The sequence below is a fragment of the Uloborus diversus genome, chromosome 9, assembly GCF_026930045.1.
Source record: "Uloborus diversus isolate 005 chromosome 9, Udiv.v.3.1, whole genome shotgun sequence".
NCBI lineage: Eukaryota > Metazoa > Arthropoda > Arachnida > Araneae > Uloboridae > Uloborus > Uloborus diversus.
Window position 1 is genome coordinate 74,114,987 of NC_072739.1, and position 15,219 is coordinate 74,130,205.

Below are 15,219 nucleotides of genomic sequence, written 5' to 3' on the forward strand. Positions count from 1 at the left end.
TTAAAGAGTATGAACCGTCCCCGCAGGTATGCTTAGAGAATTTTAGAAAGGCCAGACGGAGTGATGGGGAGACTTTTGGGTCAATTTTCAACCCGACTGACCGCGTTATGGCAGTATTACTTGCAGTTAAGGGAAGTTAAAGATTTTGATTACACTGAATCAGTTGATAATTGCCGACAAAATATACCAAGGGCTGACGAAGAAACAGCGGTGCACATAGGTGTACGACAAGAAAGCGGGTGGTTTAAGCCGGAAAAACTAGGTCGTGAATGCGATGTGTTTTTTTTCTTGCTAAGGGAAAAATCATATGGAATTCAAAAAGGACGGGGGGCCGAATTTTCAAACGGAAAGCCTCGGGACGAAAAGGGCACGGAAAAGAAAAACTTTGCTTCAGTTAAAACCGCGGCGCCTCAGTTTGATCGGAGTAGGAGCAAACCAAATAATTTGGAATGCTATACTTGTGGTTCAAAATTTCACCTGAAGAGAAATTGTCCAAAGGAAAATTCACAAAGGAAAACTGTAACCTCGGAATTTAAACCAAGGGCCAATGTTAATCAGGTTAACACCAGCAGAAGGGTCTGTGGATGAGGAAGTGGTAGTCGCAAAGGTGGTTTCATTGGGTGTGCCTATTCGTAACCGAGAAAATCGGTTTTGCAAATTAAAAAGGGTGCCCGTTAGTGTGAATGGGAAGCATGCAAAGGCCTTATTGGATTCCGGGACGGAAATTACCGTCATTAGACGACAACTAGTAGAAAATATCCAAACTAAGGGAAAACCCGCAATATTTTTAAAGGGTATTTTTGGTCCAGCAGTAAAATGTCCGTTGGTGAATGTACCGTTAGGAATAGTAACGGGAGAAGGCATCAGCGCTCATCGAGAAGTGCTCTGCGCGATCGCGGATGAGTTAGCGGAGGAAATTTTGCTACCCCCGGAGATTTTTGAAATGCTTAGCGAGGGAGGGGGGATTTGCTCACCCACCCCAGCGGAAGAGTCGTTCTCAGGAGAAAAAACGAATCCTAGTAGGGCAGGAAAAGAAGAAAGGGAGGAAACTCAGCAGAGTTTGCCACGAAAGGGGCTTTCTGGTCAAGCGGTGGAAGAAGTAGTGGGGGAGGAAGATTTTGAGGTCACCTCGGGAAGAGATACGCGATCGGCGGATGGAGGGAGCACCGGAAGAGAGCAGAATTCGGGGGAAAATGGGATAGAAGAATTCGGTGGTCGAACAGCTGACCCATTTTCGCCGGAAGCAGGAGCTGTGCGAAGGACTCGCTGAGGGATGGAAAAAAGCCCAAGAAGGAAAGGGAAATTATTACGTTGTAGATAACGTTTTATTTCATAGGGATACGGTTTTGGGGGAAAAGGTGGGACAATTGGTGGTCCCAAAGGATTCCAGAGAAGAAGTTATGAGTTTGGCCCATAATTCCGTTTTCGGTGGTCATATGGGGGTGAGGAAAACTCTAGAGAGAATTAAATATTCATTCTTCTGGGAAGGTCTACGCTCCGATGCTTCAAAGGTTCATCGCAGCCTGCAAAGAATGCCAATTGAGGAAACCTATTAAAGTGTCAGATAGGGCCCCAATAACTCCTGTTTCGCGTCCAGATTTACCGTTTCAGGTGGTCAATGTTGATTTAATTGGACCAATTGAGCCAGCCAGCTCACGGGGTCATAAGTATATTTTGTGTTTGGTTGACCAACATACGAGATGGGCAGAAGCCGTACCGCTTACTAGTATTACCGCTAAAGCTACTTGTGAAGCGTTACTCAGCAATTTTTTCCCGAACAGGAATTCCAAATGTTATAGCTTCGGATAATGGCCCGAACTTTAATGCAGAGTTAACGAAGGAATTTGAAAAAAGGATCGGGTCGAGCCCTAGATTTTCCACGCCTGCATATCCTTTGAGTAATGGATTAGTAGAGAGATTTAATCAAACTTTAAAAAGGATGTTACACCCATGTGATCAGAGAGGAGGGGAGGCGGTGGCACCTGCAAATTCCTTATGTTCTTTGGGCATATAGGGAGGTACCCAATACTACGACGGGGAGTTGCGCCCTTTCAAACTCATGTACGGGCAGGCCACCTCAGGGTCCCTTAGCAATCCTAAAAAAATACTTGGACGGGAAAGTTTGATAATTTGCAATTAAACACGACTCCGGTTTCAAGTTATTTGCAACAGCTAAAGACTAGGTTAGAAAATGCGGCAAGAGAAGCGGAAATTACCGCAGAAAATCGCTCAAGAAAGAGCTGCGCATTATTACAATTTACGATCATCGGATAGAAAATTTGAGGTAGGAGAAAGTGTCGTGGTTTTAATTCCCGATTCAACAAATAAAATTTACGCGCGTTGGCAGGGGCCGGCGACGATAGTGGAAAAGAGAAACAAGCACTCTTTTATTATCCAAATGCCCGATGGTGCCAAAAGACATGTGCATCAAAATAAAATACGACATTATATATCAAGAGCTAATGCTGTAAACGTGATTTTTGAGGGTGAAGAAGAATTTGGGAAAGTAGAATTAATGCCAACTACAGAGAAAGGCAGTAATTTTCTGAAAGCGGTTAGTGATTTGAAAATGCCTCATTTAACTCCCTCACAAACAAACGAGGTAAAGAACTTGCTTACCCAATATGAATATGTTTTTACGAAAACAGTTCAGCCAGCTGGGGTTGGATGTCATAAAATTGAGCTAAAACCCAATTTGGAGTATAAGAAACCGCACTGCTACAGCATCCCTGTTGCTTATAGAAGGGAGGTGGACAGGCAAATCCGGGAATTACTAGAGTTAGATCTAATTGAGCCATCAAAATCAGAAATTGCTCATCCCATTGTTTGTGTGGCTAAAAAGGATGCATCTATTAGAATGTGCGTAGATTTTAGGGCATTGAATGCGGTAACGAAAATTCCGGTATTTCCAATGAAAGACATGCAGGAATTAATTTTTGAAGCTGGATCTGCACAATATCTTACAAGCTTAGATTTATTGAGGGGTTATTGGCAGATAAAAATGGATGAACGGAGCAAACATCTAACCGGCGTTTGCAACTCATTATGGGGTTTATCAATGGAAAACCATGCCCTTCGGGCTTGCCGGGGCCTCTGGTACCTTCCAAAGAGAGATTAACCGGGCGCTAGCTAAGCATAAAGATTACGCGCAAGCATACATCGACGACGTAATAATTTTCTCAAAAACATTCGAAGAACATTTGATACACGTAAAGGCGGTATTAACGCACCTGCAAGATTTAGGGTTTGCTGTGCGTTTTGACAAATGTATTTTTTCGGCTAGAAAAATCAAGTATTTGGGTCATACAATAGGGAGTGGAGAGCATGCGCCGGACGAAGAAAAAATAGGGGCGATAAAAAGATTAACCAGGCCCACTACTAAAAAGGGGGTAAGATCGGTGTTAGGACTGATGGGGTTTTATCGAGAATACATACCTCATTACGCTGAGATAGCAGCCCCGCTTACGGAACTAACAAAGAAAAAGGGTCCGAATTTAGTCAGATGGGGAGAGGTGGAAGAGAGAGCCTTCGAAAGTTTAAAAACTGCTTTATGTCGGGTCACGGCGCTATCCACCCCGAATTTTGAGGAACCATTTCAGGTGCACTGTGATGCGTCAGACTATGCCGTCGGTAGTTGTCTAACACAACTAGATACGGAAGGAAATTTCCGACCTATCGCTTTCGCTAGCCAAAAATTTTCAGGTAGTCAGAGAAATTGGGCTAGCATTGAAAAGGAAGCTTGGGCGGTACTCTTTGGGCTAAATAAATTTGACAAATGGATTTTCGGGTCGCAGGTGGAAATTATCACTGACCATAACCCACTGAAGTATCTTAATGAGACGACTCCTAAGAGTCCTAAATTAACACGCTGGGCATTAGCTTTGCAGCGGTGGAGCCATTTTATTACCCACCGTCCTGGGAAACAGCATTTAAGCGCAGATGCACTCTCCAGGCTGGAGTAGAATATAATTTTAAATGCTTGTAAATATGTTTTCCATAGTAATGTGTATCCCTGCAGATTGCAATTAAAATATTGTAAATTGAAGCATTTGTCATTTTGCCTGATGTGTTTTGTTCCAGTGTTAGACATTTGTGCTACTATGTGCAGTTAGTGAAATTAAGCCCCTATAAAAAGGAGCTAATTTTCCCTCTTGGTGGGGGCGTGTCGTGAACAGCTGCTCCCACGCTCGTCAAGGTCGCCTCTCACACCCCTCTTGACCCCTGACCCCTGACCGGATGTGGGGGCTCTTTTCGAATGGGGTTGGTGGGAACCGGGTGACTGGACGAAGGGGAGAGATGCGGAGAACAGGACGAGAGAAGGAAGGATGCGATTAGAGCTCCGGAGATGTCTTGTCTATCGTTGACTTTCTTGGACATTTTTGTTTTTCGAGCAATCATACTCTACGAGATGTAAATATTTTATATGAATTGTGATGTGTCCCTTTTTCCTACTTCAATAATAAAAAACCTTGGGACTAAAGTGCTGATTCTCACTTACATATCGGAGCGGCAAACCATCCCAAAAGTATGGAAACTTACCCAACGCGGTACTCCGAATAAAACGATTATATGAAAGAGCAAATTCGCGACAAAACCAAGCGATATTTAAAAATAAAAGTTTTTTCTTGTATTAACATAGTTGCAGGATATTTATCGTTTGCAAAATGAAATTAATTATTTTCATTTTATACTAATCATCTGCTATAAAAAATATTTATCGTTTGTTGATAAAACATTTACTTTAACTGGATGTTTATCGTCTGCTATCAGAGGTATTACACAATGATAAGCAAAAAATCAAAGAGGAAAAAAAATACACTGATTTATTGCACATGACATATAAAAAAAAAACAAAATACAAGACCGTTTCGACTTTTCAAATAACTTTAAAAATGCCTATAAATAAATAGGCTTTCTCCCTTTCACTCGTTGTACTAAAAAAAGACGCTCCAAGTGTGTTGGAAAACGAACATTGCGCCGGAATCCCAAATTTCAATAGAAATGTCAATGCATTTCTGGGTCAAAATTAGCAACTTTGGACCCCTGTTGCAACCAAACTAGGGCCTATGCAGTCAAACCGCTTTACCGGGGTTCATATCTAGTGGGATTTGACCTATATCTAGAATTTAAATCTGTGACCCTCAAGTTCGTGCCGTTTGGTCGTAAGTAATTACGGCATGAAATACTTTTTATCTTAAAACTTAAAAATGGCTATTTTTTCCGCCCTTGAACCACTGTGCGTCGCAGGAGTAATGTTACACCATGGTAATGAAACCATAGCGTAACGTCTCCCTCATTTCTGCGTACGGTTACACCAAAATTTTCTGCATGTACGCTTACGGAGAAATGGCTTAAAAGGTTACACATTAGCAAAAATTAAGATTGCATCTTACTTTCTTGAACGGGAACTCATTTTTAGTAATACTTCAAGTTAACTATTCGAAGATTTAAATTAACTATGATCAAATAATAATTTCGCACTATACATTTCAAATTGAAAGTACAAAAATAAATTAGTAGGTTACAATACTTGAAATTTCGTTATAACGGTATGTAAAAAAAAAAAATCATCCTTTACATCTCTGGCTTTTAATGATTCGTTTATTCTATATTTTTTTAAGTTCATACTTTTTCACACTAATATACGCCAATAATTTATTTATTTAAATATGCAAACAAGATATTTATTTTTATTGCACTAACAGAGTAAATAAACTGAGTGGTGTTCGAACACACAACGCGAGTGTTACAAGACAGGTCGCAAAGAGCTTTTTAAGGCTCGATCACCAAGGCCGGTTTTCATTTCGTTAATAAGAGTTTACCTGCTCTACGCTAATTCTGATCTTTACACGTGCGCTTTGAATTCTACTGAAACCATAGTGCAAGGTTCCTCCAACAATTTAAATTTTTAAAACAATGATGCTACGCACACTTCAGAATTTGTGTAACGTTACACCCTTTGATACTGGTAATCTTACACTTTTTTTTACAGTGCACCAACACTAATACCTCTTGTTCTAATTAATTGAAAAAAAAACTTCATACTTTGTAGGAAAAAAGCTATTTTGAATGACAGAGAACGTGAAAGAGTGCTGGAACTCTATCACTTTTTTATTAAGCAGTTTATCTGCAACTTAACCTTGAAATATTAATTGTAAAGAACTAGTTCAAAATTAAAAATAATTTAAAAAAAAAAAAATACTCCGAGGTGCAAACTTCCGGTGTTAGAAGCAATTTTTGTACAAAATTTCAAGGCTGTAACTGCTATCGGGTCTGCTTGGTCAGACACAATTTTGCAATTTCTTTGACTTTACTTCATTAAGATATAGTAATTATAATTATTATTATTATTATTGCTAGAAAATCGCCCGTCAAAGTGGGACGAGTGAAAATTGCTTCTACATTTGAACGAAGCCATTTTCTGTTTAGTGATATTTTGATGGTTGAAATTTTAATCTAAACTCCCTGTGGATTAACCCTAAACTCCAGTTGATAGCGTTCATTGTTGACTACTTTTACGTTTTTCACTCTCCTAAAAGTAGTCTAACCAGTAAAACGATTAACGGATCCAATTCAGCTTTGTCAAAATAAAGCATTTCCCTGCTTGTCAAAATAACTTACTGAATTTTTGGTGTTTCAACAATGAAATAATGTTATCACGCATGATATGGCGCGAGTTTCATTGTTGATGACGTCAGAGTGTTACTAGATCAGAGTTTTTGGCTATTATATATAGGGAAGATTTTGTTGCAGTTGGTTTAGCTGTTGTTTCTTTCTTTCTTGCAGGAAAAGTATATTGAACACTTTTGTAAAATGAATGTTTGATTTTTACTTTGTCAAAGTATTCATTTTGTACCATACACAAACAATTTAAATGTTTTTTTATTCGGTAAAAAATTTGCAGTTTTTTTTTTTTTTTTTTTCCTTTGTCGTGACAAAACATTTGAAAGTTCCTCCATAATTCCAAACCCACAAGAAAATAATAATCTAAATATTGTTTTGCTGTTTTGTTCAGGATTTTGCATTGTTTTTTTATTTAAAAAAAAAAAAAAACATGTTAATCTTAGAAAAATGTGATGAATTTCGTGAAAAGGCCGTATAAAAAGAAAAAAAAATGATTTAACTAAAAATTTACCTTACCTGCTAACAGGCGGATACAGTCTCAAAGTTTCGGAAATAACGTTGTCCAAGCATTTGAGCCCCTGTATAGATTCGTATGTAATTTCACCCTAAAAAAAGTTTATGCATAAAGCCACTATTTTAATGAAATTAGTTTAATGAACTGTACAAGAAACACTTTTTACTTAATGGTACAAGTCAACGCTGATCATACGTTAGCTTCAAAAAAGGCACCAAATTATTGTCCGTTTTTCACTAGTTGAGACTTGGCCACGCCCCCAACACGTGGTATCGGAAGATTCTATATGCGTCTTTTGGGGATGAGGCTTCAGACCAACACTGAGAAAGGTTGCAATTGGCCATCGTTATCGCGCTGTAAGAAGATAAGGGTCCTATAATTTTCTAAGAAATTACTTCCCACCTTCTTTCCCGAAAAAAAGGTGTGCTACTAAGACAATTGTTCGACTTAAAAGTATTTTAAGATTTGCAGTGTATTTCTATACGTTTTGGGTTAATTTATCATTGATTTTGCTATTCAAATCCTAAACTTTCCGTCTTTCACGCTAAGTAAACATTTTCTGAAAACACGGTGAACAGTTGCAGGTGAAATTGGAAGGAAAATTTTTCCTTCTATTCTGCTGAAACTTTCACAGCTCTCAAACGTGGGTTTTTCATAGGTATTCTAATTATAAAACTCTAATCGCATATTGTTAACTTTGCTGGTCAACCATTTCTCACCTTATTTTCGATCCGATTTTCTTCTTTAAAGCGTTTATTAAATATTACACAGTGCTTAGGGATAAATGAACTACTTTTGCAATATTTCGAACTGTTTTACTTCGAATATAATGAAGAATTAATGCGTTTTCGAATTGTGTTTGTTGTTACTTTGCAAATACGAGTCATTTTTAAAATAATACGTAGATTTGTAAAGTGAACAAGCAAAAATTAATGCCAAAAGATTTTTTAACTATCACCGCATTGAAAAAATAACAAAAAAAAAAAAAAAAAGAAAGAAAGAAAACGACAGACGATAACTTTAATTTCGAATTTTTCTGAAAATATTTCTCTTTCACCTCATTTTTGGCCCACTTCAAACAGTCAATATTTTGTTTAAAAAAAATGTTGAATTGATGTAATCATGTAGAGACAGTATGAAAAAGTATTGAACTACTATTTCGATTCCTAGGCACTTCATTTTTAACCATACACATTTAAAGCCTACGAATAATTTTGGAAGCCTCAGTAGGTAAGTTGCACCCTGTGTGAGACATTTCAATACTTTAGTACTATTTTTTTTTTCCAATATGGCTTTTATTCTTCAGAAATGAAAAAAGGAACAAAACAAAAATTAAAGCTTTTCACATGCCAATATGGTTATCTAAAGAATAATTGAATAAGTGCCTGAAACAACGTTTTATGTTACTGTTTTAACCTATTTATTTTTGTAAATACGAAAAAATATATGTTTTTTTTTCCCCAAGTTTTTTCGATTACTCTAAAAGTAATTCAGTTCTTCCAGTACTTTTACGGAAGAGCGTTACGTGTGGGGATCATAAAATAAGCAAAAGTTTGTTGCCCGTATTCTAATACAGCTCCGAACAAGGACGGATACAAGGGGGGGGGGGGGCGATCCCCACTTCCTTGAGTCGAGATGCAGAACTCTTCCACGGCATGTCTTTGATACTGAAGTTGAAAATTGATTTAGCCTATCTTCAATAGTTTGACGAAGCTCTTGCTGTCTTTAAAATGAAAGTGTAGCACATATCTTATTCTTAACACATTACTGATAGAGATCTGAACTTTGTATAGGAAGTATTTCAAAGTTCCAAAAACTCAATTTTAGAAGATTTTAGATGATATTAAATAGGGTTATAGGGTTCAAGGGCTCTTCTCAAGAAAGTTTGGAAAATTGAAGTCCCCCCTCCCCCCCAAAAAAGAGGAACTTTAATGGGACACCTTTGATGGCGTTAAGGTAAGGGATGGGGTTTGGTACACTCCTCCGCAATTTTGTAGAAAAGGAAGTCCCTCCCCTTCCCAAAATAACTGAAATGAAACGATCTTTCATGGTGTTTGGAAAGGGGGGGGGCGGAGGTTTGCGAATTTATAAAAGGGTATGGGTGTGAAATCAATCGCCCCCTCCTTGAATAGTTTCTGGATCCGTCCTTGGCTCTGAATGTAAAATGCGTTATTTTTATCAAGAAACGTTGCTATAGTCAACCTATTCAGGTTTTCAACATATCCTACACTGGCAAGGAAACTGACTCAACCACAAGAAAAAAAAAACAGCAATGGAGAAAATTAAGGTTTGACGTAATAGTAATTTTAAGTGATTTAGTCTCAAACATTACAATATGCGCAGTCAACTTATTTAGTTTTTGAAGTATAGATACATAATGCATACTTTAAGCTCGAAAAATATTCTTCCAAATTAGGAAATTTTAATGATGTGTCATTATTGATGAAATCGTTTCTACGCCCCCCCCCCCCCCGCACCATTTAGGTGAGCTAACTTTGTGGTTTTTGTGTCGAGAAAAAGCACTAAATTTAGATTTTAAATCAATAGCCGGTACGGTTTTCCCAGATTTTGAATTGTGTCACTTTCCTTGCCGGAGTGCGATATGATTCTTTATTAAAAACATACATGATCATAAACAAATTGCGACTAGAGCTATCCAGGAAGGAGGGGGGGAGCCGGTCTTTTCCCTTAACAGAATTGTTACTGCGATTTTGGTGACTTAGAGCAAACCTAAGGAGTCGTTCACAAATGATGTCACGCTTGAAAGGGTAGGGAGAGAGGGTTCGGGGTTCATGAACTTCGGACAGTTAGTCTCAAGGGGGAAGGAGGGGATTATAAGAAATATGACTTCACATATTTTGGTCCAAATAAAAGCGTTCGTTATAGCAATATGTTCATCGAACATTGCGTGAGAGGCTAAGGTGACGAGGCGAGAGGCAAAGGTGAAGTGTAACGTCCTTTATGGACAATCCGTGTTTACGTTAGGCTACTGTGTACTGAAGTGTCATAACTAACTTCGTTTCTGCCTGAACCCCCCCCCCCCAGAAACGATGTTGCTTACCTCCCCCCCCCCCCGCCTTGAAAATACTCGCCCTGGGGGTAGTCGTCATCTCTTAAGCCGGACCCAACCGATGAACCTATAATTTTAAAACAGTATTCAAACCAAAGACACTTTTTATAACGCATCGCAAATTATTACATATTTCTAAACATTAATATTCATGCAATACTTAGAGAAATAGCCTTGATTTTAATAGTCAATTGCTTTAAATATTTCAGATTGATTTTTTATTGTTTTCTCATTTACTTTTATTTCTCACATGTAAATCCTTTATGGAACAATTGCGCAGTCCCCGCCTTTGGTTCAACCAAGTTTTTTTTGGGGGGTGGGGGGGGGGGAACTTTTGTTCGAATAATGTTTTCATCATTTTTCAAAAATAACTGCTACTGTAGATCTACTGACTGTATATCCGCTCTATATGATCTGAAATTTTGTACAATCCATACAGATGCATCAAAAAGACCCAACCCGTAAGAGCTACTGAGTCACCCCCCCCCCCCTCAAGAAAAGGGAGAGGGAGATGGAGAGAGATATTAAGTCTTCAAAACGAACGCAACCCTTAAGCATTTCAATGCCACAGTCTGTGTGGCAATGAAGTTTTCCTGTCCCCCCCCCCGTTTTTTTTTCATCAGCGCACTTGCAATTTCGAATATAGGACGTTTTAAAAGGATATCGTTCAAAATTCAGAAAACCTATCCTTAATAGAAATGTTTCATTCGGAAAACAAAATACCTTACTTTTTTTTGTAAATACAATATTTTTGTTCTGAAATTTTCAGTTTAAAAAGTATAGATTCCCCGTAGACGACAATTATGCGAAGCTAGAAACGAAAGGAAAGAACACAAAGATATTTTTGCAAATTTAAATGCCCGCCAAATTTAGGGTTGTCTCAATTGAAAGCGGTAGCGATCACCCCCGCGCTAAACTTTGCTTTGCTTTCGGGAAGGCGTTCCGAAGTCTCTTCTCCTCATGAACGCACAATACTTACATTAGATGCTTTTAGTGCTTCATCTACCTCAGCAATAAGTTTTTCTTGAACATCTGGGTTAAGAGCCAATAGATAGCTAGCAAAGGACAAGGTAGAGGCAGTGGTATCATACCCAGCCAAGAAGAATATGACGCAGTTTGCTGTTAGCTCATCGTAAGAGAGGGCTGCAATGCATAACAATAATTATGTGAGTTTCTCTCTAAAATACAATTGTTGTGCATGCATTAAAAGGTTATGGATGCATCGTAAACATTCTTAACTACCCAAATCTATAAAATATCCTTATAGAGCTATGAATGTTCCTTAATAGCTTCATCCTTCATAAGTGTTCTCACGTTCCTATATTTTATTATTGCGAATGTATATTCAAAACTTTCGATGCTTTTTTTTTATGATGCGTTCGACTTCATTTTTTGTAAAAAGGACTGAAATATGGTCATACAGTTACAGGCTGACCACCGATTATAGATGGAAAGGCAAACATCCGGTTCACAGGCGGAAATGGACGCATCTATTCCTCATCAGGGATGCTAGCTTCTGCTTATGTATGTTGTCCTCTAAATTAAGTCACATTAAAATCAGCGGAATACGCTCATCAAAATTTAATTTTCCCCCTTCATTCGGATCATAGAGGTTCAGCTAGACTCGTCTTAACTGGACGTTTGCCAACTATAATTAATCCTTTGGCAGACTGTAACTGTGATCAGTTTTATGTGGAGTCGAAAATTATGACGAACTTCATTAAAAAATCATTAAAATTGAAACTATTACAATTGCATGCAGCGTATGATCTTATCAAACGTTTATTAACTCTTTAAATGCGTGAACGAAAAAAATACAGTCTGACCACGAATTATATGGAATTGGCAAACGTCCAGTTAGGTCGAGACAATCTGAATGAGGAGGGAAAATAAAATTTTAATGCGCGTATTCCGCTCATTTGATTGTAACTCTGCTTAATCAAAATCGCAAAATAAAACGATGAATAAATGAAAATAACGATGCGAAAAACGTGTGTATTAGTGTCTCTCTTTTAAAAATAAATGTTATCATTTTCATTTACACCTTTTTTGTAATTTAATTATGAAATTCGTCAGTTTTTTAATAATTCAAGCATTTGTAATAAAATCAAGTATGCAAAGCCATGTGAATATTAAAGAACCATGCAAGCAAAGTTGTTGCCGAGCTTGGCGACTGTTTTCACTATAGCAGATAATCTCTTTCCTGACATTTTGATTATGATTTGTTTAACCTAAAGTCCTTCTTCTCCACCTGATTTTAGCGCTTAACAGTTTTTAAATTTGAACTTTAATTAAATCACACGTACATTTTTTACTGACACCCTTAAACACTTGGTGACTTGTATCGTCTTTGCCGTAATTTTCAGTCAAATTTTCCTTCTCAACTTCTTGTTTCTCTAGTTCCTCTACTTCATCCGCGGTATCCACCAAGAGTTGCAAAAAGTCATTCCTTTTCTGAAAGAATAAAGGAACTGGCTATTAACGTTTTTAATTATTGTGAATTTCATAAGAAAGCCATAAGTCCGTCTAGAAATAAAATTCCAAAAGGGTCATGATCCCCCTCAGCGCCCTCCTCCCTTTAAATGACCAAAAATAGCCTAAAGCTGCGCTTTTAGGGATTATATTTCGCGAAACTCGTTCGCAGACGTCTATTTGTGATTGAATATTGCACTTATGGCACTCGCTCCGTTTCAGGTCATGATCCCTCCAAAACAGGAAACTGGTTAGGCCATTGGTCTCAGATATCTAATTGGAATGCGCATCTTAAAATTAAGCTTTTATTGTTATTTAATTAGATTCATTACTGAGTCATTAATAAAAATTATTAGAAGCGATGTTAATGCAGAGCTTGGTAGTAAAAAACAGTTTAAGAAATTCGAGATTTGCGATCCAGTTTTGGCAAAACAGTTTCTGTACTCCAAGCAGGAAAAGAGTTCACACAATCAGTCCCACCTTTACTACAGAAAAAAAATTAAGATGGTAAGAATGCTTTTCATGCTTATTTTACGACAAAATATCAAAGATTTACTGAAATTGAAAATTTTAAGTTCATCAGAAACATTAAATTTTTCCTGTATTCCCCTTTCCCCCGTTTTCCTATTCCGATTGTAGAAGACGCCTCTTTTTTTTTCCATGCCAATAGCGCAGCGTTAAGAGGTTTTTAGCCTTTTGAAGACCTAGTGCGACCTCCTAATATATGATCCAGTTTTTCATGTGCCGCCATTAATGGGTGGATGGGAATGGCACAGAGAATTTGACACCCTATTTGATTTAACACTTCGCGATTCCAATAATATTGCGAAGAATATTCACAGAGTGTGGTGAGTTTTAACCACATTGGGGTGATCCCCCTAGTGCAGGCAAACAACATCAAAATTGCTCATCTTAAAAAAAATAAAATGCAAAATGAAATGAAATACACATGAATAAAGTAGTTAAGTACATGTAATTGTTAAACAGTAAGTTACTGCCCAAGAGTTATCGCATGACATGACATTTGCCTCCAGCTAGGTTATTCGCTATTCCAGACTAATGAGTCTATAAGGGGCCATTCCGTGAGGCGTAAAGAGACATTTCGAGTAGTTTTGTCACAAGATTTTGAATCATAAATACAAATAATACATGCTAGAAAATTTATTTTTGATAGCAACAGTAAAGATTTGGCATAAGAACCATGTTGAACATCAAAAGTTAGTCTATGTGAAGAAAGTAATCGAACGACATGCAATAAAATGCCCGTGACGGAACGAGACTCGTATGGGTTAATAAGGCTATTATGGTTAAGGTCTCTATAGTGGAGGAGCTAACGCATCCGCCATTTTGGAACAAACTTGATTCAGTGCTTCGCAACGATAGCATCGCTGCTGATTTTTACATTTCCTTAGCATATGTTAAATTGAGTCAAATGGGTGGTTGTTTGGCTGTTAATTGTGCAAACAGCTTCTAGAAAGGATTTCAGCTCTTCAGATTTCCAGCAGATTCAGAAAGAAAAAAAGAATTAGACAATTAATAGCCAACGAAATGACTGGCAGCCTGGAAATGGAGCTCGCTTGAGTGAAATTAATATCGATTTGTTTCTCATGCTTTTACTATCATTACGTTATAAATGCTCTGTAATCTTTTCTAACATGTTGCAGTGTCCTACGGAATGTCTTTTATTCTGTATTTTCCTGTTATGCGATAAGTACGCTTGCTCCCGCTTGCGCCAACATAAATGCTTCATCCTCTCCAGTTATAGAACTTCTAGTATGGGTTACGGGCAGTTTATTGCGTATTCATCAATTATTTTATTTAAAAACGATATAAGTTTAATGTGCTATGGAATTCTTATGACAAATCCTTACTTATGCTGTCAAAAATAAAAATTCTAGCCTGTTTCATTTTGTATTTATAACCAGTGATGTTCCCATCAATTTTTTTGAGGGTATACTCCCAGTTCCATTACGCAGAATTTGTGTATGTGCTCATATACATAGTATGTTATACTATGAAAATTGATGAAGCTTGAGGGTATACGCTATATGTCTAAAAAATGTTTGAGAGTATACGGCGTATATGGAGTATACCCTATGGGAACACTACTGCTTATAACACAAAATATACTGAAAAATGCCCCGTTCCACCGAAGGGAATGGCCCTAACAAAGATGAAACTGCAGACTTTGAATGTGAGGACAGGGCTCCCAGTATGTTGTATGTAATTATTAAGTATGAAATATATTAATGAAAGTCGTTGAATTACATGCAAAATACCTTTCCAGTTCTTTTCCTCTCTTTGATGATTTCCAAAGTAAAATTCTTGAAAAAATGCATTCCGCTAGGTGAGAAAATATGCATACGAAACCATTTCGCGACTTGGGGAAACAGCACTAAAAAGAAAGTCACATAAATCCATAATTTATTTAATCAATCACACAAATTAAAATTTATATTCTTTCAGAAAAATGAAATATTTTGAACTAAATTATGAAGTTAAATTATGTCTTTTAGAGTTTACGTTTCAGTTACTGCTA

The 15,219-nt window shown here is 37.5% G+C and overlaps 1 protein-coding gene across 1 annotated transcript in view; it reads right to left on the bottom strand.

Moving 5' to 3' along the window:
• Positions 1-1,513: 1,513 nt before the first annotated feature.
• LOC129230319 (cytochrome P450 6B7-like) overlaps positions 1,514-15,219 on the bottom strand; it is a 14,235-nt gene continuing 529 nt past the window's right edge. The window contains exons 2-6 of the mRNA XM_054864718.1: positions 14,960-15,075; positions 12,515-12,662; positions 11,188-11,351; positions 7,141-7,229; positions 1,514-1,523 (exon numbers count right to left, since the gene is read on the bottom strand). Coding sequence (XP_054720693.1) covers positions 1,514-1,523; positions 7,141-7,229; positions 11,188-11,351; positions 12,515-12,662; positions 14,960-15,075 — 527 coding nt within the window. The remainder of the gene's footprint in view (positions 1,524-7,140; positions 7,230-11,187; positions 11,352-12,514; positions 12,663-14,959; positions 15,076-15,219) is intronic.